Source organism: Cyanistes caeruleus, chromosome 8 (genome assembly GCF_971803275.1).
Source record: "Cyanistes caeruleus chromosome 8, bCyaCae1.hap1.1, whole genome shotgun sequence".
Classification (NCBI taxonomy): domain Eukaryota; kingdom Metazoa; phylum Chordata; class Aves; order Passeriformes; family Paridae; genus Cyanistes; species Cyanistes caeruleus.
The window spans coordinates 6,915,024-6,936,518 of NC_141708.1; the positions used below are offsets into that span (position 1 = coordinate 6,915,024).

Here is a 21,495-nt window from a genome sequence, read left to right on the forward strand (position 1 = left end):
CTCATTAGATAGGTCTGGGGAGGAAGGAGTTTGGGGAGCCAAGGGAAAGAGATAAGGAATGTCATGTGCCCTCATGTGTCTCGTGTCAAAATTCTGGCATGTAAATTAAATGCAAAGCAGCCACTGAAACTGGTGCCTCTATTGATGACATCTTCAGGATCTGAGGGACATCTTTGTGTGGCAATGAAACAGTTTTGAAATATTTTTTAGGGGACCAGGATTTCTGGATGTGCCCAAATATTTTGCTGTTCTTTCCACAGAGTTAGTCTTCATGTGTGAGTGCTGAAACAGTGCCACTGAGTTTCACTGTGTATTTCAGAGGGAATACACAGTGGTGTAATTAAATTAATGTAGACCAGAATTAATAGCCAAAGTAATTTCTAACCCTTCTTGTAGGTTTTTGAGGTGTAGCTCCTTTTAGGAATGGTCAATTTTTCTGGGCCTATTTCTGTGTCTTAAGAGGAAAACAGATTTTAGTGGGCAGGTAGGAAAGTCTGGCTTTTGCAGCTGCCTCTGACAATGTGCAACTGAACACATCCAGTGATTTTATAAATGTCAGCCTGAGAATTATCAAGGACATAAATCCTTTTTGGTATCAGTGGCATTCACATAGGAAGGAAAAAGAGAATCAAAACACTCACTGAGGATCATGGTCTCCAAAGGAATCTCAGAATCTGTTTCAAGTGCAGCAATATATAAATTACTGAGGCTTTTATAGAAGGATAAGTGTATAAAACTGTAAAAGCAACCTTTTTCTTGCTCTCACTTCAATTTTAGATTGAAGATAGTTAATGAATTTCTTAGGTTGTATGGAGGTCATTTGTGTATTCCATCCTCTAGAGAACTGCTGATATGTATAGACAAAGACCACTCTGCTCATTGGAGAATCTTACCTGCAGTATCTGAGTGGCAGAGCCAAGAATAAGAGATTTGCTTCATATTTCTATTGTTTAACTCCAGTGCTTTCTTTGGGTCAAGTGAACAAATTTTTAATTGAATAGAGACAAATTTACCTTAGTGTATCCTTTCCAGCATCACACAGCAGCAATTAAAAGAATGTTTTGGAAGTTATAAATACTTATGATTTTCCATAATGCATGCTGGTTGTCAATTAAATCACTCAAAGCAAGCAAAGCTAAAATTAACTATTGGTTTTGTGAGCTGGAGATTTATGGAGTATAGTATTTGAAGCAAATAGCACTAGAAAAGGGAGTTTTAGAGCAGATGATGAAAGTAACCCAAGGCAGAGGGGAGTCCTTAGGGACAGACAGATTTTCTTTACAAGGGGCAGAATTAAAGGGAAGAGGGTGAAGCTCATTATTCTGAATGCTTTATCTCCTGTTAATGCCAGAGTATTGAACTTATTTGAACAAATCAGGTGAGATAAAAGGGAATGACTATAGATTTGCCTAGGAAATTGAAAGGCAGATGCAAATCTTGAATATGTATTTGATAAAAGCATGGCTCTGAGCAGCTCACCTACAGCCCAGTGGCTCTGAACAAAGGTAATCCTCTAGAGCTCTGGGACATCAGCAGTTGGCCCCAAGCTTTCTTAGTGTCACAAAAAAGGGAAAAAACTCTGGGATGACACCAGAGCCAGCCTGTATTTTCACATATTGCTTATGCTTCCGGTGTTGCAAGACCCTTGTGGCAGCTGGGAGAGGTTTGTGTTCCTCAGCACAGCAACATGGGCGTGCTCTGCTTGTGCAAGGGCTGCAGATGAGACATGTTCTTTCTGGAAGTTTTTATACCTTGATATTTGAAGATAAAGATTATTGGCTCTGTTTTGTCCTGGAAATATGCCACAGAAATAGATTTGGGCATGCTATCAACTTCTGCTCCCTAATTACTGGAAACAGAGCAGATTAAAGCAGCGTCTCTGATATTGTGTAATGACAAAAGGAGAATAAGAGAGCCCCGAGATTTGTAGAGACTCCATCCAGATAGATTTACTGATAGGTCAGTGATAGGTCAGCTGTTTACTCCAACTCCAGTCAGCTTTGGTTGTGGAAGAATAACTCAAATAAATGTTGGGAATGCATAAAGATTTTTGGTTTTGCTTCTGTCCCAGCAGAGTGTCAAACAGCTGTTAGACCCAGGGGCTTTACAAAATACCCTGACTGCACTGAAGTCTCAGCAAAATTACTTCCCAAAGGTTTTTTTCTTGCTTAATCTTCTGTATAACAAACAGATATTTGAGATTTGGAACCCGTTGTAGGAATAAAAAACAACAAAGATGAAAGACCAGAAGATGTTGGAAGGAATATTCCTGCAAATTCCTGTTTATTTTGCAAGGATTTTATCAATGTATTGTAGTGGATTACAGCAGAATGAAAAAAATCTAAAAAATCACAGATTAAAATAGGATCAAGAGTAGGAGAAGAGACAACTGCACAATCTGAACACTGAGGTCTTTGTCTACTAGTCTTATTTAGTTAATTTTAATTATTGTTATTTTAGTTCTGGGCTCACAAACATTATGAGGGACATTTTGATAGGCTGTGATTTTGGAAAGAAGAGAAACTGCTGTGCCAATCAGTAGAGTATTTTATTTTTGGTGTCAGAGAATTCTGACAAAAATGGCCCTTCTTTTCTCTTTAGCACACCTGCACACATGCCTTTATGACAAACATGTATTTTCTTCTAAGATTACTTTTCTCTCACATATAAAGTACATAAAGATAATGTAAGTGCCCCAGATAGTTTGGATTGCTAATTATTGCTGTTCCTTTTTCCATAAAAGGTTTAAGAGGTTTGTTTGTGTAGTTTTACCTTACCCCATTGTCGAGAGTGCCATAAGAGACAAAAGTGACTGAGGCTGAATGTTTCATAATGGCTTTCTTACTAATTTATCTTTGTCATAATTTTTGTAGTGAACACATGTTAAAGGAGAATTAAATTAAATTTGTATTGTAATTCTGAAGCATTTATAATTTGGCACAATATTTAAATAATGTAAAAGACAGAATGCAAATCATAATATGTCCATTAAATCCCTGGAGAAATGAGGCACATTTGATTTCAAAAAGCACTACCTTTCCACATGACAGCCAAACATATGGAGTGGTGTGTCTCACTTGGCATTTTAAAGATTCAGTTTAAATTGTTCTGAAAAGATGGCTCACCTTGTTTCAAAGATTTGAAAGAATTGTCTGTCCAGAGTTTTGTCAAGAGCAGACTGTCTCATGAAGTATCCAAACCCTGCATTATTTGGATTAGCACCATTAATATGAAGTGATAGTATCCAAAGATTTCATAGCTGAAATAATTTTAAATTTTACAGAATTTAAATTTTACATAAAGAAACAAGGAGGAAGATTATTTGCCGCCAGCAACACACAGCTGCTGTTGATGTGGGGTTTTTCACCTTTATCTCATAAAAATAAATCTCTCTTGTTTTGTCTAAAACAATATTAGCAAAGAAGGGCAGTGTTGATGTCTACTATATCAAAGAATAAACATTTACTCAAGAAATAGTATATAACAAGAATGATAACAAGGGCAAGAAAATAATGCAAGGTTCTAGTTTTAGCTGAAAAAGTTGGGTGAGAAAATGCTTATTTTTAATTTGTCTAATCAGCTGTACCACACTTTTAGCACAAGTCAGCAGCCTAAATGAACTGTCATGTTTTGTCAGAACACTGTTGAAATCTATAGCTTAAAATGAAACAAAATGAAACTTGTATTTTTGAAAGAATATTATTTATTATTCATAAAAACATCAAATTAGTTTTTAGAATTGCAAAAGGGGCAGAGTCAAGTATGGAGGCAGGAGAGGATGGGCTTTAAAAAGTCTTGAGTCCAATAGGATTTTGTTTGTTTCCTATGAGGAGTGATGCCTTACATGGCACTGGTCACACTCCTGTTCATGCCATAGAGCCCACTCCCTGCCCCTCCTGCACAGGTTCTGTGATCCTGAGGAAAATACTTACATTTATTTTGCTTCACTTCCTGACTGTAAGAAAGGCAAAATAATAGTCTCCTTAGTTTGTGCAACTCTGGGGCAGAGATCCATGCATGGTTTATGGAGGATGTTCAAGATGTTGCAATTACAGATATTTCTGTGTTACAGATATTTCCAAACTGTGTAGAAGTACCTGGTTTTTTTTTTATAACTCCAGGGGAGCACAAGTGTGGGGAGACCCTTCTTAGTCAAGAAGGGCATCTTGCCAAGAAATATCCTTAAGGGGTACAGAAGGATGAATTTCCTACTCAAGATGGTTTCTGGTCCTGTCCTACTCACAGGGAGATGATAAATAAAAATGATAAAACACTACTGAAGAGTGACTCTGAGAAGGCAGACATCTGATTTATATCCTGAGCAAGCTCCTTCAGCAATCTTCACAGGAGGTCACGGGGTTCTGCTATCTCAAAAGCAGTATTGCTGCATAATTTGAAACACACCTGTTCATCAGCCATATTCAGCCTTGTGAAACACAGCAACACCTTCTGGTGAACCTCACTGGAGCATTCTGGAATAGCTGGTTGTCAGGATGGGACACAACAGAATTGCCCAATGTGATTGATACACATAATTTCTGCACCCAAATGATAAACCTCACATCAGATGCAAAAATCAGTTGCATGCCTTAGACAACAGCTGGTAATTAAAAAATTAAAGAATTTTTGTGGGTAGCTTGTGTTGAAACAAAGGAACCTTAATTTATTTTGGCTGATGCTGATAACTCTTAGTGGTCTGGTTTTGCTAACCAATACAATCCAAATGCTGACAAATTTGGAGTGGCAATGCTAATCCAAATGACGTAGCTCAAGTCTGACTTCAGTATTGTCACAAAGGCCAACTAGAGGTTGAAAATTCTGTTTCACTGGCAAAGAGAAAATAGTTTCTTATTGAAGGCTCCCAGAAAGTTCAAGTTCCTCAGTAATACAATTCAGTTTTGATAAAGAAGATGACTGTTTCAGGTACAGGAAATAATCCTTTGCTGCAGTGTCCTCTTCCAGCTGGTGAGGGTTGGTGCGGTGTTCCAGGCATTCCTGGCCCTCAGCAAAGAGCCAGGGCTTGCCACATGCTGGGCTGCACAGTCCCACACCCACAGAACACAGACCTGGGAAGGGGGGAGAATTTCAGGAAATATTTGTCAGTAAAATGGGACATTTTCATAGCAGCTAGCCAACATAATCAATATTAACCCTGGGTTTATTTCGTGTTAGGTCAAAGCATAAGTTCCAGTAGGCTGAGAGCATAGAGTGTGTGCTATCAATTTTTTTTTTAAGACTTACTAGTCCATGACTAACTTTTAACTTTTAGGATGTCTTTGCCTTTTTGATCGGGCTCGCTCAGAGTTTCCATTTGGGACAGGAGTGTGCTTTTGAAGGGAATTGTTTCCTCCATTTTCCCCACTTACCACACTTTGGCTTACATGACAGAGAGGGCTGGAGGCATAAACTGGATTCATTTTGGTTCAAACTAAACAGGAGGTATGTTCCAAAAGTGCATCTCACATCCTGCAGATGCCAGTGGCTGCCAGGCCCATTGCTCTGGCTGGAGTCAGCACGAAGCACCCTGCCCAGGCAGGGAGTGTGGAACTCTGCAGAGCTGTTCCTGTGTGCTGTGCTCTGTGCTGATCGAGAGCTGGACACATGAAACTGCAATTCAGGAGAAAAACTTCTACCTTTACATCATTAGATGATGTACTTACATATTTCCGTTTTCCCCAGATATTATTCTGACTTCTTCAGCTCCCATGCAGCCTCTGTCTACATGACCTAGATGCTTTTTCCAGAGAAACTCAACTTTTGATATGTTCCCAGGAATTTCTGTATCAATGTAGTTCAAGTATGTGTTCCCTGGTTTGAAAGTTCCCCTGCCAGAAGAAAAGCACAAAAGTGATGTTCTGTGTTCTACACACATGAGGGGGAGAAGAAAACTTGACTATAGGCAAGAAGGGAGATGAGCTATGGGGTGCCATCAGAGTTGGGGCTTTGAATACTACAAATTTTATGAGTATTTTTTATAGATTTGCTGAAATTCCTGTGCCTTTCAGGATGAAAACACACATCAGTTAGCACAGCCTTTGTCAGTATTGCTGTAATTTATTCTATACATTACTTTTGAAAAATAAGATCTATTTTCAAACAAATCCAAGTCAAAAAGTCCTCTCAGTGTTTCTGGTTGCTCTCAACCATGAAGGAAATTGAAAATTATAGTTTACATTTGTGCCTTCTGTGCTATCACTGTTCATGCTAACAGAACACACATTGCAGTGTGACATTAGCATTGAAATTATCTGTGGGTTTATTGCTGCAGTGGTGTATTTATAACCAAAGGGACTCCTGGTACAGACCAGTAATGTGTTCAAACACAGAGGAGGTTGGTTTTGTAATATTGAAGCTGGTTTGCTGACCAGCACCTGTTTATTGAGATTTAAATTCACATTTACTGGAACAGGCCAGGCTGAGTGGACAGGATTTCCATATTCCAGCACAGTCCATGGGCAAGCTGCAATTTTCTTATTCACATATTCCCCAGAGGAGGGGATAAATAGATGAATGTACATCACTGAGCTCTTTGTCTTCTCAGAGATCACCAAATCATGTTTGAGTCCAGCAGCAGCCACAGAGCTCTTTCCCACTTTGCTATGCTAACTTCAGCCTCAAACAGAAGAAAAGACAGATCAAGAGGCACCTGCAAACAGATTTTCACCACAATCTGCAGCACAGGGAACTTCAATCACTTATCAGCTACTTTTATTACCAGTGTAAATCACAGACCACCCAGCACAAGGTGACACATGTAAAAATAGTTGTGTATACATTCCATGTGATAGAGCCACGTTTTCAACAGCCACATTAAACTTACTTGTCAATGGTATATTTTTTTCTGAATCCATTAGTTCCAGTCAAGGCTACATCTATATTTCCCTTCATGGTTTCTGTTGCACATACTTTGACATGTATCTCTTTTCGCCAGCCTTGGAAAGCAAAATCAAATGGATTACAGCTGTAAGGAGATTTCTTTCCTAAGGGTTAAATTTCTTATATGTTTCAGTGTCTCTAACAGAGAGAAAAGGATTGCACAAATGCACTTATAAGCAAAAAACACCTGTGATAAATTGCAGTTCACTTATTAATTTTCCTATTTCCCAGTCCAGCGGCTGTTTCTACATTAATCACAACTAAAACTGTATTTCTTATTGCTCCCTGCCATTTTCCCTTGATGAGCTTGGCGAAAATATCCTGAAATGATCCAGTTTTATAAACTTTTGCCAATAAAAACAATGCAACATTTTTAAACTTGAAATTATGCACTTCCAGCATAAAATTCCTCCCAATTTCAGCTTTATAGAATATTTGAAGCCATCATGTATTAACCAAATTTAACCCAAAGATGAGCATCATTGGTTCTGTTTTTACAATTATCTCAGCTTTCCTAAATAATGCTGGTACTGCATGTTCCTAACACCCAAAATTCTAGATGTTTTATTGAGTGCAACTCATCAACTGCAGCAGCTCTGCAGAAGTGTAAGGTCCTTTTTCACACATAATTCATTGGCACTTGAGAATACACCACAAAATGAGCACTTACGAGCATATGGAGGGGAGGGCCCTGTGTTTAAATAAACCTTTTGCTCTTCTTTTGCAGTTTTATGTAAAAATGTATCAGCATAATGACCCATCAGTGGGCATCCTTCCTCTGGACATGGAAAGCAGTCTCCCTGGAGGGAAAATAACAATGTGTGTTATAAGACATCATCTATTTTAATCTCACTTCTTAAATTTTATGAAATTAGGGTGCTTCAGCTTTTCCCCAGTGTTTTTTGTTTATTTGTTTGTTTGTTTGTTTTTTTTTTTAGGTTCTTGATTCTCAGTTCAGGTCATATCTTCAGTATTTATATATTCATATATTCAGTATTGTGGTTGGAAAAGGAGTTGAGGTGGTCAGTCAGCTTATTTCATCTTGTTGAAAATCAGAGAGGAACAGGCTGGAAATCTGGCCCAATTCCTTGTGGTCTTGCAGAGACCAGAAATAAATACCATAAAGGATGTTGTGCCTTGCTACCTGATTTGTAAAATCCAGGTAATATATTCATCTTTCACAGGATCCACTGGAAGATTTTCTGTTGGCTATAAGATGGATAAACACCTTTCCAAGGGGGTCTGGTTGGATATCTCACTCATATGGTAAAAATATTTATGTTTAGGAATACTGAAGGTTGGGGTTTCGGTCTGGGATTTGTTCCATCACCTCTTTATCCTTTATTCCCATGCAGAGCCTTAATGAATTTCTAATCTACCCACACAGATCAGACAATCAGATCAAGACCTTGACATCCATTAAAAGAAGGTAAAATAAGATAAGCATGAAAGTAGATTAATTGCAGTCAGAAAAAATAACATTGCTATATTTAGGTAATTCACTTTTGATATGTGGGAGGTTCTGTTCAAACTGGTATTTGTGGACCTTTGGCTATTTGTGCATTTGATGAAAAAAAGGCTAAATGATCATTATCACTTCTCTACTGTGAAATTGCTTGGGTTTGGGTATGGTCTGAATGAAGGTAGTGGTTCTGAGTGTCCCCTGTGCCCACATCCCATGATCCCAAGTGTAGAAGTTGTCCCAGAAATTGTTAAAAGAAGAAGGTCAGGGCAATAGGACCTCAGATAAATCCAGACCTGGTACTTACCAGCACAAATTCTCGGTATGTGTCACACAGATACCCCACAAATCCATTTGGAGTCATGATGCTCTCAGCATAATACCTGAGACTTCTTTTATGTCCACATCCAAAAGATCTGTATGCTGGGGAAAAGGAAAAAAACAAAAACAAACAACAAAAACCCCAACAGGTAAAAAGTGATTAAAGGAATACATTAAGTCCATGCCAAATAAACATTTTGGGGTCTCTTTTCCTCAGAAGCACTTGCATATATAGTGATGTCTGAGATAAAAGAAGCAGCAATGATTAAAAGACATTTAAAGTGTGAATTATTTGGTTTTGTACTATGATGGTGTACTTATGTCTACATATATTTTTTTTCTGTTGGAAAGAGGTAGCTGTTAACAGAGGTGGAGATCACCAAGTTAAACAAGAAGCATTTGGGAGTATTCCCCTTTGATATTTCAAAGACTGGAATATTTCATACCTACAGTTTTTGTAAACAGTACAATACAGTAGTTACAATGAAGTTATTTTCCTTTTATTACAGTTACCAAACATGGTATTCTTTAAAATCACACTTTCCACTAATTTCTAGAATTAAAGGTAATTTTAGCAATTATTTTAAATTCAGTAACTTTTGGTGGTTTTAAGCACTATAAAATCTGCAGGCATTTGATAGCAATTCTGTGAAATCCTCTGAAAAGCAGGATATTTGTCAGTGTGTCCTTGATTTTGTCAGAACTCTTTGAAAAAAGTACTTTCTCCCATCTTACTGAAATTTACAAGCAGACAGTAAGGAAAGAAGAAAGTGCTATTTGAGCTATATTTACATGTTCCTTATAGCAAATGAATCTTCCTTGATTCCAAGGTTTCTCCTATATCAAAACACAATACACTAATGTTAGGTTGTTTGTATAAAAATGGGCTCTATTCCACTTCAGCACATGGTGGGGGCTCACTAAACCACCAGGGGAAGTCTGGGAGGCACTGAAGTAGTTTCAAGCTAGCACAGTTTGTAGTGAAATCAAAATTTCCCCTAAGGGCAATATTTATACATCTTAAAGATAGACCAGTTGGTGTTGACCAGTTGACACATTGTTCTTTCCATAAGGAAAGAAAAGAAACCCACAGTAAAATCTCTCTGAAAAGCACTTGTCTGTTTTTCTTGAAAATAATCTGCATCATCAAAGCTTCCTGAGTATGTTTTCTTAGTAGCTCTGTCTTGAATTCAGAAGGGTTTGTGCTTTTAAACCCTCAGCTCTTACAGCTGGCTCAATTGATGTTGGTGGCAAATTCACTTAACACCTATAGTCTTTCTACTGCATCAAAAACTGTAGGGAAAAAAAAATCATTAAATATTATTTCTAAAGCACTTCATACATACAAACACTACATAAATGTAAGCATTAACCAACAAAAGAGAGGTTACCAAACAAAGTATGGTTTAACCAAGAGCAGGGAGTTAAGACTGTGTCTATTTTTAGGAGCTGCAGGAACAACCAACTCCATCTGCTCGTGTTCAATAGAGCTGAGTTCCTCCTTCTTGACAAAGCATTGCAAAGAGCCTTGTGAAATGTCTCTGGAATATATTTGATTTTTTTATTTAAATGCAGGCATTTTTATGCATTCCAATTGGAAAGAGTTTTTGTTCCAAGTGACTTTGAGCACAGCCCATTTTCAGTTCTTTGTTACTAAGTTCTCAACCGGTTCTAAGGGAGTCCATTTTTGAAAGCAAATTATTTAACTAGTGGTAAGGATTTCAAAACACTTAGCTGTGAAAAACAGATACTCTCATTTCTCTAGGTTAGGATGAGAAGACAGGATTTTGTGGATCTGTTGTACTGGATCCCAGGGTAATTCTGATTAACTGCCCAGCTTTCTTTGAAGAACTACTAATGAAGCAGTCATTCTATCATCTTTTATATTTCTAACCTTGGGCTGTTCTCTTTGAAGAGACTAAAACTTGATGGCATGGATGAATCCCAGTAGTATTGGGAGTAATATCTTCCTAGGGAGAAGGAGAGCTCTGATTTTAAAATACTCATTTTTGGATTATCCATGAATGAAATTTTACCAGTCCTTCATGTGAGGAATTCCCACTGAGGTCAGCCTGTCAGCACAGTGGCAGGCTCTCAGAAAGCTCGTGATGCACAATTTTGCATGCTTTAACTGAAGTTTTCATCTAGAATTTGCCTTGGTTAATACAAAAGAAAATTGGAGGGTATTTCAGAGGCAGCTTTAAATGTTCTCTTTTTGAGCATTGTCTCCCTATTCCAAATCTGAGCTATATAAAGGTCTTAGCTTATCCGAGCTTTTTTTCCTAACTAAGTTATAATGAGGCATTAATTCTTTAAAATAAATTTACCTCTCATCAGGTCATTGATATCACGAGTTGCAGGAGGTACACGAAGCTGGTTGCATCCTGGCATCTTCTTCCCACCATTTGGGTAAAAATCCAGGTGGCCACAAGTCTGAAGAATGCCTGGAGCTGAAATGCACAATGGATCCTGGCAGGTCACTCTCAGGTGTTCTGTAGCCAACCTGTGTGCCAATGGCAGCCTTTAAATGAAAACTTACCAAAGTCAAAGAAAAGATGACCAGCATGAGTATGAATTACATCAACAAATTTTGCATCTGAAGGATCCAGCCTAACCATTGTGGGAGTGTACTGGAAAAGGGGCCCAGCTGGATCCAAACCTAAATGAATGGAGATATATTTGATTGAGTAAATAATAGTCTATGTATATCACCACATGCTATATATGGGATTATATTTCTTCCTTTACTCCACATATAAAAACCCATTTTGTGTTCCACAGCTAGAAAAACAGGCAGGGTATCAACAGAAAGCTGACTGAAAGCATTGCAGCACAGTAAAATGCTGATGGCTGCTTGGCTTACTTTTGGGAACAATGGTATAAGAAAAAGCTTGGTTTGCTGGGGTTTCTTTTGTTATTTTGTTGAAAAATATGAAATCTTCATACGTTACTCTGAGCATGTAGATTTATTTATGAATTTTTATTTGGCAAGAAGTCTATTTTTATTTCTAGAATATCTTGGTTGAAAATGGTCTCTTTGGAGATAAAGAAACACAGCTCTCAGTCTGGTTCCCTGAATTTCTTGTGTGACTGCTCATGTGTGCATGGCTTAGACACATCTATGCAGAGAAAAGAACTGATTGGGGGAGAAGAAAAGCAGAAAGTAGTGAGTTTTTAAAAGAAAATTATATGTGGCTGTGTCACAACTTGTGTGCCACCATGCTGGCTGAACACTGTTATTTATGACAAACCACGCTGCATTCTGTATTGTATGTTTATAAAACAGCAGTGATTCTTGAGTGGAAATATGAAGTTTTATCAGCTGAAATACCTGCAGTACCTGTTATTCTTCCAATGCCAGGTTTCCTCCTCCCTGCCTCCCCTGCTACGTGTGCTCCAAGGCTATGGCCGATGAAATGGATGTTGGCAGGAGAGTAGCCATACTCTGTCTGTGAAGGTTTATGGAAAAGAGAAAAAACCAGTATGTATGGGTATACAAGGCAGTGACACTGCAGCATGGCCCCATGCAGTGCCAGGACATGGCCAGATCACTGGGCAAGGGAGATGAGTGTGCTGGTGGAAAGTTACAGTTCTGGGTGTTGGGATCTCTACCTAAAGAGAAGCAATTCCCGTCATCCCACCCTGCTTCATTTTCAGGGTGTTCATGGCTATTGACCATCTTATCCTCATACACTAAATCTAGGGGATTTAATTTCTCATTTCAGATTTTCAAACCTTTTGAACTGCTGAAAAGTCATGTTAGTTTTTCAAAATCAGTTACTGCACTAAAGAAGGTATTTTCATTTTTGTGGGATTAGAGCCCTTTTATAACATTTGGACCTGGTTTACCTTGTACTTCTTGTTCTTCCTTGCTCTATTGAATAAAACCAGAAAATGCCACTCTAAGCATGACCTTTACCATGTGGACTGGGCATATTCCAGGGACATTGTTTTACCTCGAGGAAGTTCACCAGGTACTCCAGCTCGGCCCCCACAATGCGGACGTTGTTGACAGCGTCCGTGTACAGACCACTGGAGCCGCCCCTCCAGTCTGTCAAAATGCAGTTCACATCTTCAGAGTGAAACATGGACTGGTGGAGAACAGGAAAACAACAACGAGAAGGGAACAGGCATTAATGGCAATTGTAGCAGGGCATATGTAAACTACATTTTGTTTTGTTTGTGTGACCAATGATAACACATCTTTTGTGATTCCTACTGATGCTGAAGATCAACACAAGGAGGCAGAGTGGAACCAGTAATTAGAGGACACTCACAAGCTTCCTTCAGCTCTTTTTTCCATTCCAGATGCCTTGGCTGGCTCTAACATACCAACTTCTCTTAATGACAGTATCCCTCTTACCAAACTAGGTCCGAGCTTTATTCCTCAAATTGTTTATTCTTGGATCATCTAAAAGGATTCTCAAATTTGTGCTTGAATTGTTCAGCCCTGAAGTTTATACATTATAACCAAAATATTCTATTTAGACACTTCTGCCAAAAAAACTTTCTGATTTTGTTTTTCATTCTGAAACAATTTCATTTTTGAAATGTGCCAGGGTAGACTGAAACCAATCTGCTGAAGAAAGCCTTTTGGTTTTATTAGATCAAATGTGTCACTCAAACTGACACGTTTATTGTGACCTTTTGCTGAGGTGAGAAAATTCACTCTTTTCCCCCCCTCTTTATTATTGGCAAGGAATTGAAAAATCAATTTATTATAGCTTTCCCTGTGGAGGTGAATGCAGCAAAAGGGCACTCAGCAGAAGGCTGAAGTGCTCTGTACTCATAGCCAGGAACATGACAGTGGTCATGTGGAACTGAACTTCACTCTGACTTTTGTGTTCTTTATATATCCCCTGAGCTAACAAGAGAACAGAGGTGTACATTTTACACGGGAATTTGAAGCCAGATATGGATATTTAGATTTTCAAATACAAGCAAAGTGTCAAACAATAGCTGTACCTACCCTGCATATGCTTGTTATCCAGGGGAGATCTGCTCCGGCAAGGTGGCCGTGTATAATGAAACGAGTTTTCCTGTGTGCTCGGAAATTCGAAGCTTTTATGGTTGAAGGATTTGTGGCTGAAATTTTCTGTGCCAAAAAAGCCAAACAACCAACAAACACAACAAGGATGTGACTGTTCCATCCACTGTACATTTTGATAAAGGGCAGAGTACCCCGATGGTTAAGGCATAGTTCTAGACCCAGAAGAAATGGGTCTTATTTCTCATTCCTAAACTGACTTTTGAGAGCAAATCAATTAATCTCTTCAACAAATGCTTCTCTTTGGTTAATTGAACTAATGATACTGGCATCTTTTGCACAATGCTTTGTGATATATGTGTACAACACGTCATGTAAGTACAAGATTTTATCAAACTTGGCCATAGAAATGCAAAGATAGCATCTTCTGAAAGGTATTATGTGGTTGACTTTGAAACTATACCTATTTTTCTTTCCTTTTTCCTTTGAAGATAAGTTCTTCATTGCTTCATTTATATTTTATGGGAAAGCCCAGAGGGCTTACAGATTCAGAGGCTGTAGGTATTTTGGTGTGTATTGAGAAAAAAGACATTATTTTCTTTTAAAGAAATTCCAAGTACTGGCTCTTACATATTTTTTGTTATGGTTTTGTTGACTTAAAAGGGGGATGTCATGCAGTAATTAGCAGGCATCTCAACTTCAGTGAAAGACTGATTTGTTAAAACCTCACAGGCCCTCTCAGCTGGAGGAGTTGGACTTGTTCTAAAGTGACTTAATAAACACCTCTGCTGATTGTGACTGCCATTTATATAAAACCCCGTAATTCTGGAGCTTTTTACCTGTAATAACTTGTGTTAGAGGGCTGTGATTAATATGTTGTAAATATACCTGGCTCCTCTGAGAGCTGAAATGAGGAAAAAGGAAAAAAGATGGAAGAAAATTATCATGTGTCTAATATAGAATTGGAGGTTCTCCCAGGAGTCTTACGAGCAAAAATATGTGAGAAAAGAAACTGTCCCTACAATTTATTGAATGTATTGTACACTGTCAGTATTTAAAAACAAAGCATTTTCTTACTTGATATTTCATCCTGTTATCCTTGGTGTAAAGAAGGAAGTTTGTGTTCACAGCATCTGGAGAGCTGGGCAAGCCTGCCAGTTGTCTCCCCGGGATCCCAGCCCATGGGGGGCTGTCTGAAAAGCATCCAAGCCTTTTGTAGCAAACTTCCCTTCCTGGGGTGCACAAAGAAAAAGACAGTAGTGTTCTGGGAATGTCACAGGTTCTGTGCATGAACCTGGCAGGAGAAGGTTTACACCAGGAAAGCCAGACAAGCCTGATTTGGGTTAGGAGGGAACTTCTGAGCATTTTTCATTAAGGGGCTCAGTTGTCCTCTGGTGGTTGTAGCAAGGACTTGAACTTGACGAGTTCTTCCTGCTTCAAACAGAGCCTGGAGCTCAGCCTGGTCAGCTCAGGATGTGTTTGGTCAAATATAGTGTTAACACAGGCCTTGGAAAAAGACAATAAAATCTGGATCCAGAGAAGAAACCAGTTTTTGCTGTCAGCACAGAGTAGTGCTTTAAATGAGTCCTAAACTTCAGAGATTATCTAAACTGTTATTTCTTGTGCAATAGTTCATGAAGGAGCAAAAAGAAACCAAAACATTAAAATATATACTTCTGGTTGCTCCACAATGGACATTAAGCATCTACTTTTTTTTTTCATCACTGTAAGATTTTAGTGGAAGCAATAAAGTGGAATTTGAGTGGAAGCTTACAGCAAAGCACAGCCTCAGGAAGTGTGGTCTGTGCCTGAAGGACTGGTTTCACAATTTCTATTGTGCCTTTACTGCAGTAATGGTGCAAATATGACATGCTGGTGTTGCCATTAATTGTCATCTCCCACACTGTTATAGCACAACAGTTGTGAAATCCCAAGTAATTTTTATTGCTATTTAAAAGTGTATTCTTTACTGTGATTAAAGAAAAAAAAAGAGGTCTTTTGGACCAAGAGTATTTTCTTGTTCTCTGCATGGCACTGTGAAGAGTAGGTGCCTAGGCTCTCATTACCAGGGTTGTAGCTACCATGAGTGAGTTGAGGGTGATCAATTTCCATATAAAAATATCTTTCTGATTCCCATTCTGTTTGCTAGCTGCAAAAACCTTTACACAATTAAAAACTAATGAGTCCTAATGAAGAATTATGTTAGATCTATTCCAATGAACAGGCTTTTTCTAGAATATAGATATCCTGGTGTAAGCTGCACATAATTTTTACTCTTTTTAGACTTTATTCATTATATGTCTCACCTCTGGCTGCATTGAGAAGAAAAAGAGTAGTGATCCATACTGCAAGCATCTGAAGTGAATAAGAACACAATTCATGCATAACTGAAATTAGAATCTGGAATTCACCTAAGGGTTCCCTTAACCCATTAAAACCCCTCAAAACTTCAGTCATTTTACTGAGTTAGATCCAAAAAACGCAACTCCTCCTCAAAAATAGTAAGGTTTCAAGAAAATAGCTTTGGGATTATTTCTGTTTGTCATGGAGATTTTGCATAATCAGGGTATCCTTTAGGAATCCTTAAAGATCATCTTCCCGTCCTTGACAAACAGAAACTTTTTTCTCTAAAGAACTTCAGTTTATGCAAATTAAATTCTTACAGGATTTGCAACAATATTTGTTCTGGGATTTCATAGAAAAGAACAGAACTGCTATCAATGATTGTATTTCAAAAAAACAAACCAAATAACAAACTTTATTTGTGCTTATAAATAATACAGCTGGTCTTGAAAACTGATTTGATCATTGCTGTCAGCCATGCATGCTTATCAGCTCTCATCTGCCTGATCACTTAATCACCAGCTGATGGGTGAGCATGGGGGTAAATGGAACCCATCATTTACTCCAAGGTGAAGCAGGGAAAGTCTTTTAAGTGTAGTCTCACTACTATCATGAGCAACTTGAAAGGAAAATAGATAATTCTTAAAAAAATCTAATGTCATATCCAGATCATCCAACTAGTGCTGCAGAGGCAGAGCCCTGCACCCCCTTCCTGACCAGTCTTCCCAGTCCCCTGAAGTCCATAATACACTGTTAGGAGTAAAGAGTTCATCCCTGTGAAACCAAGTGCACGTTCAAGCACGTCCTGCTTCTATCTCCTCTCCTCCAGCCACTCACCAAATACCCTACCCCTCATCATCACGATCCTTATTTCAGTTCCTTAGATGTTCTTGGCTCCAGTGCATCCCAGTTTACCTTGGCAAGTCTCAGAGCAAGTTCTCGGGGTCAAACTCTCAGTTGCTTGTGGCAAAACTTGCAGAAGATCTTTGAGGAGCCTGGAGAGAAGCAGGACAGCTCTGTGCCTGCCCTCCAAGGGCATGTGGCAGAGGGATGCTCACCCTCTGCTGCTCCACAGTGCTTGGATTCCCAGCTGCATCTGTGGCTGCGTTGGGTAACGCCAAAAAGAGATCTCCTTTTGTCAGCCTTCATCCGAGATAACACCAACCAGGTCCGACCAGTTGCTGCATGACTCCACCCACTTAATGCAAAGTTTCAAACAGGCTGTTATTGTCCTCCATTGGTTATTATTTTTCAATCTAAAAAATGCTGGGAGGTGTGATGTAAACATCAAACACAGGGCCTTTCAGGATCAGCGGGGCTGCTCATCTTGCTGTGATGCTGAGTTGAAATTGTGACTTAACATCACAATGATGGCAGTGGCAGAGCCCCCATCCTTTGCATTCCACTCCACAGTTTTAATAGTAAAATGATCCTTCCTGGAACTGATCTCTGCCTTAAATAACTTACAGCTTTAGTAAAAAAATTCACATTTCTGTTTGGTATCTAAGTCTACAGTGTTGCAACATGAAGACACAAACAAGGTGTTTTGGGACGAGGTAGCATATGTTTGCAAGGTTCAAACTGTCACTTGAGAAAATGCAGAAAGAAGCAAGAAAAATTATAAAAAAATTGAAATGTCTTAGTCTGTCACTTGTTATTTGTTCATCTTGTAGATCTCTTATCTCTAATTTTGGTACTGGATGAATTACCTGACTTTTCTTTGAAAAGGTGATAGAAATGCTTTTAAAGCGAGGAGAATAGTTCTTGGGGCAGATTGTCACCACGTTCAATCACCATGAATCTTCCTAATTAAATTGTATTAATTGCAGTAATTTTATTTTTTAGTGTTTTGATAATGATGTCACTTCACGTAGTACTATATTATTGTTATACCATTATGTTCACCTTTTGGATCTCTCTTTCCTAGAAATCTTTGTTCCTGTAGGTGTATGTGGCGCTTCTCCAACCTAAATGATTCTATAATTCTGTGTAGACTCAAATGAAAAACCTGCATCTCCACATTTTAATGTTAAACCCTTTACGTGTAAGGGTGACTATTGACACCTCCTAAGACAAGGGTGTACAGGAAGGGGAGACTCCCTTTTGGTATAATCCTTTCCACTGACTGATGAGTTATTCCATATCTAGCACACACAAATATGAACTGGGTTAAAGTGATTCTTACAAATGCTTAGTACAAAGGCGTTTTCAAGGCTTTCAGTTTTCTTTTTGTAAAGCTAGCCTTGAAAGGTTGACTTCTTCAGCTGTATATAGTAGAAACAAATATTCCAACTCTGTGTCCCCAATAGAGAACTAAGAATCAAGGTTAGTATGGAGTTCAGGGAGTTTCTATTCATCTCTTAAAGTTAGTCCAGTAGTGTTGAATTAGTCACATTAAAATTGAGCTATCCTCTGCTCACATGATTAAAGTCTGTTGTTGGGTTGCAAATTGATCAGTTAACCAGTTACCCACAGAAGTTAAGTAAATGAAAATGAAGAAATGCTTAAAAGATGCACATACAACAAAAAAAACCCCAAACCAATCTGCTTCCAAGTTATCCTAGGTCATCCCAGACAAAACTGGGTTCAGTGATAGTCAATAGAACTCAGAATTGTGATGTGTGGTATACTCAGATCTCTGATAAAGCATCACATTTGAAAGTATCTAATGCTTGTTTTTTATATCATTAAGAGTTCATAGACAAATAAAGGCTGATTAATTATAATTTAAGGGCCCCACAGAAAATCAGTATCTAATCTTACCTTCTGATTTAATTCTATTATGTATAATATTGGACCAAACCCTCATTTCATTCTATCTTCACCATTTCTTCACACTTCAGAAAGAAAGTTTACTGCACATGCAGGTCACTCAAAATTTTAAATTAATTTAGTTGATTCAATAGATTATTCTTGAATAATTTGAATTCCTAGATTTTACCTGTGCAGCGTATTTTGGTTTCTATGTTCTCAGGGGAGATCAAGAAATGTGAATAACTTAATTACATCTAGAAGCCTTTCTCAAACCTGGAATTACAGTCCTAAACCATACCTGAACCCTCTGCTGCTACATGGACTCAACTGCAATCTGGCAGTGCAGATTTCAGATCACTTACAAGATTCAGTGACTTTTCCAAGTTAAAATTAAAACAACAAAATATTGGAAGGTTTTTGATTTTACCTAAGATGAAGACATTGCTGTCTCACATCCTAGGTGTAAATGTGCGCTATGCAATTTTTACAGATCAATTCCAGCCAGTACTGAGCATCAAATGAAGTTTAACTTACCCAGGCTTTTCTCAGAAGATATGAAGTGATTATTTAGAGTTGTTCTTGCTGCTTTTCAGCAGCCAGTGAGACACCACTGCTCCCCTGCAGTGTTTAAGACAAGGTTACCGGGAGAGCAAGGTATCCTCATATTTGTAACAAATTAGTCAGAGGATTTACTCCAGCTGACAGGCATGAAATGGGTTTTCTATGCTAGTTTACTAATACCAGGAAAGCTCATAGCTCAGCAGCATTGTCAGACGTCAGCACTTCTGTGTTGGCTTCTAGAAATCTTCGCACTTTAATGGGGTTAACTGCTTCAGTATTATCTGTGATCTGGGTAGGAAGCAGTGAGCAACAAAATGCTGACTCTCCATCCCTTAGAAGTGTCTGAGCATTTCTCATCCATGAGCCTGTCCAAGCTGTCCCTGAACTCATGCACAGCTCTAGCACAACCAGCATCCTGTATCAAGCACTTTGTAATTGTGTAACAGTGAGGAGAATCACCTCCTTTCCTTCCTCTTCAGGTGTGCAGTGCCAGCCTCATTCCATGCCCCCTGTTACTAGGGTGGAAGGAAATGAAGAAGGCATTTTGTCTTTGCCTTCTCCATGATCCTCTTCTTTTTATGGATGGCATCCATACCTTCATCTCTGTTCTTGGCTGACTTCTGTTTTTCTCTTATGTGCCAACATGAGAAAATGATTGTTTATTCCATCAGGCTGGACAAAGTCTTTTGCTCTCCATACCAAAACCAGCAAGGAAAATTCCATCTGTCCTGAAGTTTTATCAATGAATGTGTTTTTGTGAGGGATGAAGTGTCCAAATGTGGAAAAAGGTTCTTCCTGAAACTAAAACACAGCTTTGTGCATTCTCTCCTAAAATCTCTTTTCTTTAACAACAATTGTAATCATCTTACATTATGATATACAGTGCATATAATATCCTACAATTAAAAAATAGTCTAATAGGGATAATTCAGGCAAGTTATTGTTCAGGGTCAGGGTTTTTTGTTTTGTTTTGTTTTTCTTTTCTCTTAATTTTAATTGCACCACTGTCAAGTCTTGATTTAGAGAATGAATTTTCTGGGCAGGCACCTGACTGTCTATGCACATTGCAGGGTGTATAATTCAGTTTTGGGTGTATGAATAATGTATGAGTATTATAGATAGTAATAGTAATGTAAGGTCACCTTTTCCAACTTACCAGTTGTAACAGATTTTAATAAAAAAAAACCTTAAATACCAGCAAATATTTTTCTATTAATTCCAGTCTGCTTGGCTGCTGAAAAAGATACGAAAGGATTGTTATTCTTTATATCTGCTGTGCCTTTATTATGAACCAGCTTCTAATACTTTTATTGATGCCAGTCCCAATGGGATGACTCATAGAATAAAACAGTTCTTAGCTAAAAAGTACCAAACATTAAGTTCCATTTACTTTGTATTTTAATACCATCTAAACTAACGTTTGTTGCATGACTTATTTGTAACTTTTATGTATTCCCAAGTCTTTTTCTGATTTACATGGGGTAAGATCTGAAGTTTGTATCTTAATAAAGAAAATAGATTTATTCCTGCAGTTATGCTTTAGTTTCCATCAAAGAGAATTCCAGGTGAATTAGCTGGTCATCAGCTGCAGCCAGCTGGTGGCCAGTCCAGTGGTGTTCCTCAGGGGTCTGTGCTGGGGTCAGTTCTGTTCAATATTTTTACTGATGGATGAGGGAATTGACTCGTCATTAGTAAATATGCAGAGGACACTAAGCTGGGAGCGTGTGTTGATCTGTTGGAAGGGAGGAGGGCTCTGCAGAGAGACCTGGAATGGTTGGACGGGCAGAGTCCAGTGGGATGAGGTTTAATAAATCCAAGTACCAAGTCCTGCATTTTGGCCACAATAACCCTCTGCTCTAGGCTGGGGATGGTGTGGATCGACAGTGGCCAGAAAGGGACCTGGAGGTGCTGGTGACAGCAGCTGAACACAAGCCAGCAGAGTGCCCTGGTGGCCAGGAAGGTCCCTGGCCTGGATCAGGAATAGTGTGGCCAGCAGGAGCAGGGAGATCATTGTGACCTGGTGAGGCCACACCTGGAGTGCTGTGTCCAGTCCTGGCCCCTCAGTTTGGGAAGGACATTGAGACACTTCAGCGTGTCCAGAGGAGGCAACGAGGCTGATGGGGGGTTTGGAACACAAACCCTGTGAGGAATGGCTGAGGGAGCTGGGGTTGTTTAGCCTGGAGAAAAGGAG

At 38.7% G+C, this 21,495-nt stretch overlaps 1 protein-coding gene and 1 long non-coding RNA gene across 2 annotated transcripts in view; one reads left to right on the forward strand and one right to left on the reverse strand.

Annotated features, from left to right (window-relative positions):
* LOC147651853 (uncharacterized) overlaps positions 1 to 13,183 on the forward strand; it is a 26,587-nt gene extending 13,404 nt beyond the window's left edge. Inside the window, exons 2-4 of the long non-coding RNA XR_015290117.1 lie at positions 8,061 to 8,142; positions 8,232 to 8,305; positions 10,997 to 13,183. This is a non-coding gene — a long non-coding RNA (uncharacterized LOC147651853). The remainder of the gene's footprint in view (positions 1 to 8,060; positions 8,143 to 8,231; positions 8,306 to 10,996) is intronic.
* On the reverse strand, positions 3,686 to 20,532 carry LOC111930961 (pancreatic lipase-related protein 2-like). Its single transcript, XM_086900673.1, has 13 exons — positions 20,500 to 20,532; positions 15,953 to 16,001; positions 14,724 to 14,878; positions 13,629 to 13,754; positions 12,616 to 12,750; positions 12,000 to 12,108; positions 11,199 to 11,318; positions 10,987 to 11,109; positions 8,646 to 8,761; positions 7,547 to 7,676; positions 6,821 to 6,932; positions 5,661 to 5,825; positions 3,686 to 5,066 (listed from the first exon to the last, which is right to left on the reverse strand). The coding sequence occupies exons 2-13, from the start codon at positions 15,999 to 16,001 to the stop codon at positions 5,003 to 5,005; spliced, it is 1,404 nt and encodes a 467-aa protein (XP_086756799.1). The 5' UTR covers positions 20,500 to 20,532; the 3' UTR covers positions 3,686 to 5,002.
* Positions 20,533 to 21,495: the final 963 nt, after the last annotated feature.

What these genes read in the sequence shown, in the direction of transcription:
- LOC111930961 (XM_086900673.1), bottom strand. Translation starts at nt 16,001, where the DNA reads ATGCTTGCAGTATGGATCACTACTCTTTTTCTTCTCAATGCAGCCAGA. An exon ending in TCTTCTCAATGCAGCCAGAG is followed by an intron (nt 14,879 to 15,952) that starts GTGAGACATATA and finishes TGTGCACCCCAG; the next exon opens with GAAGGGAAGTTTGCTACAAA. An exon ending in TATCAATGACCTGATGAGAG is followed by an intron (nt 8,762 to 10,986) that starts GTAAATTTATTT and finishes CCTTTTCCCCAG; the next exon opens with CATACAGATCTTTTGGATGT.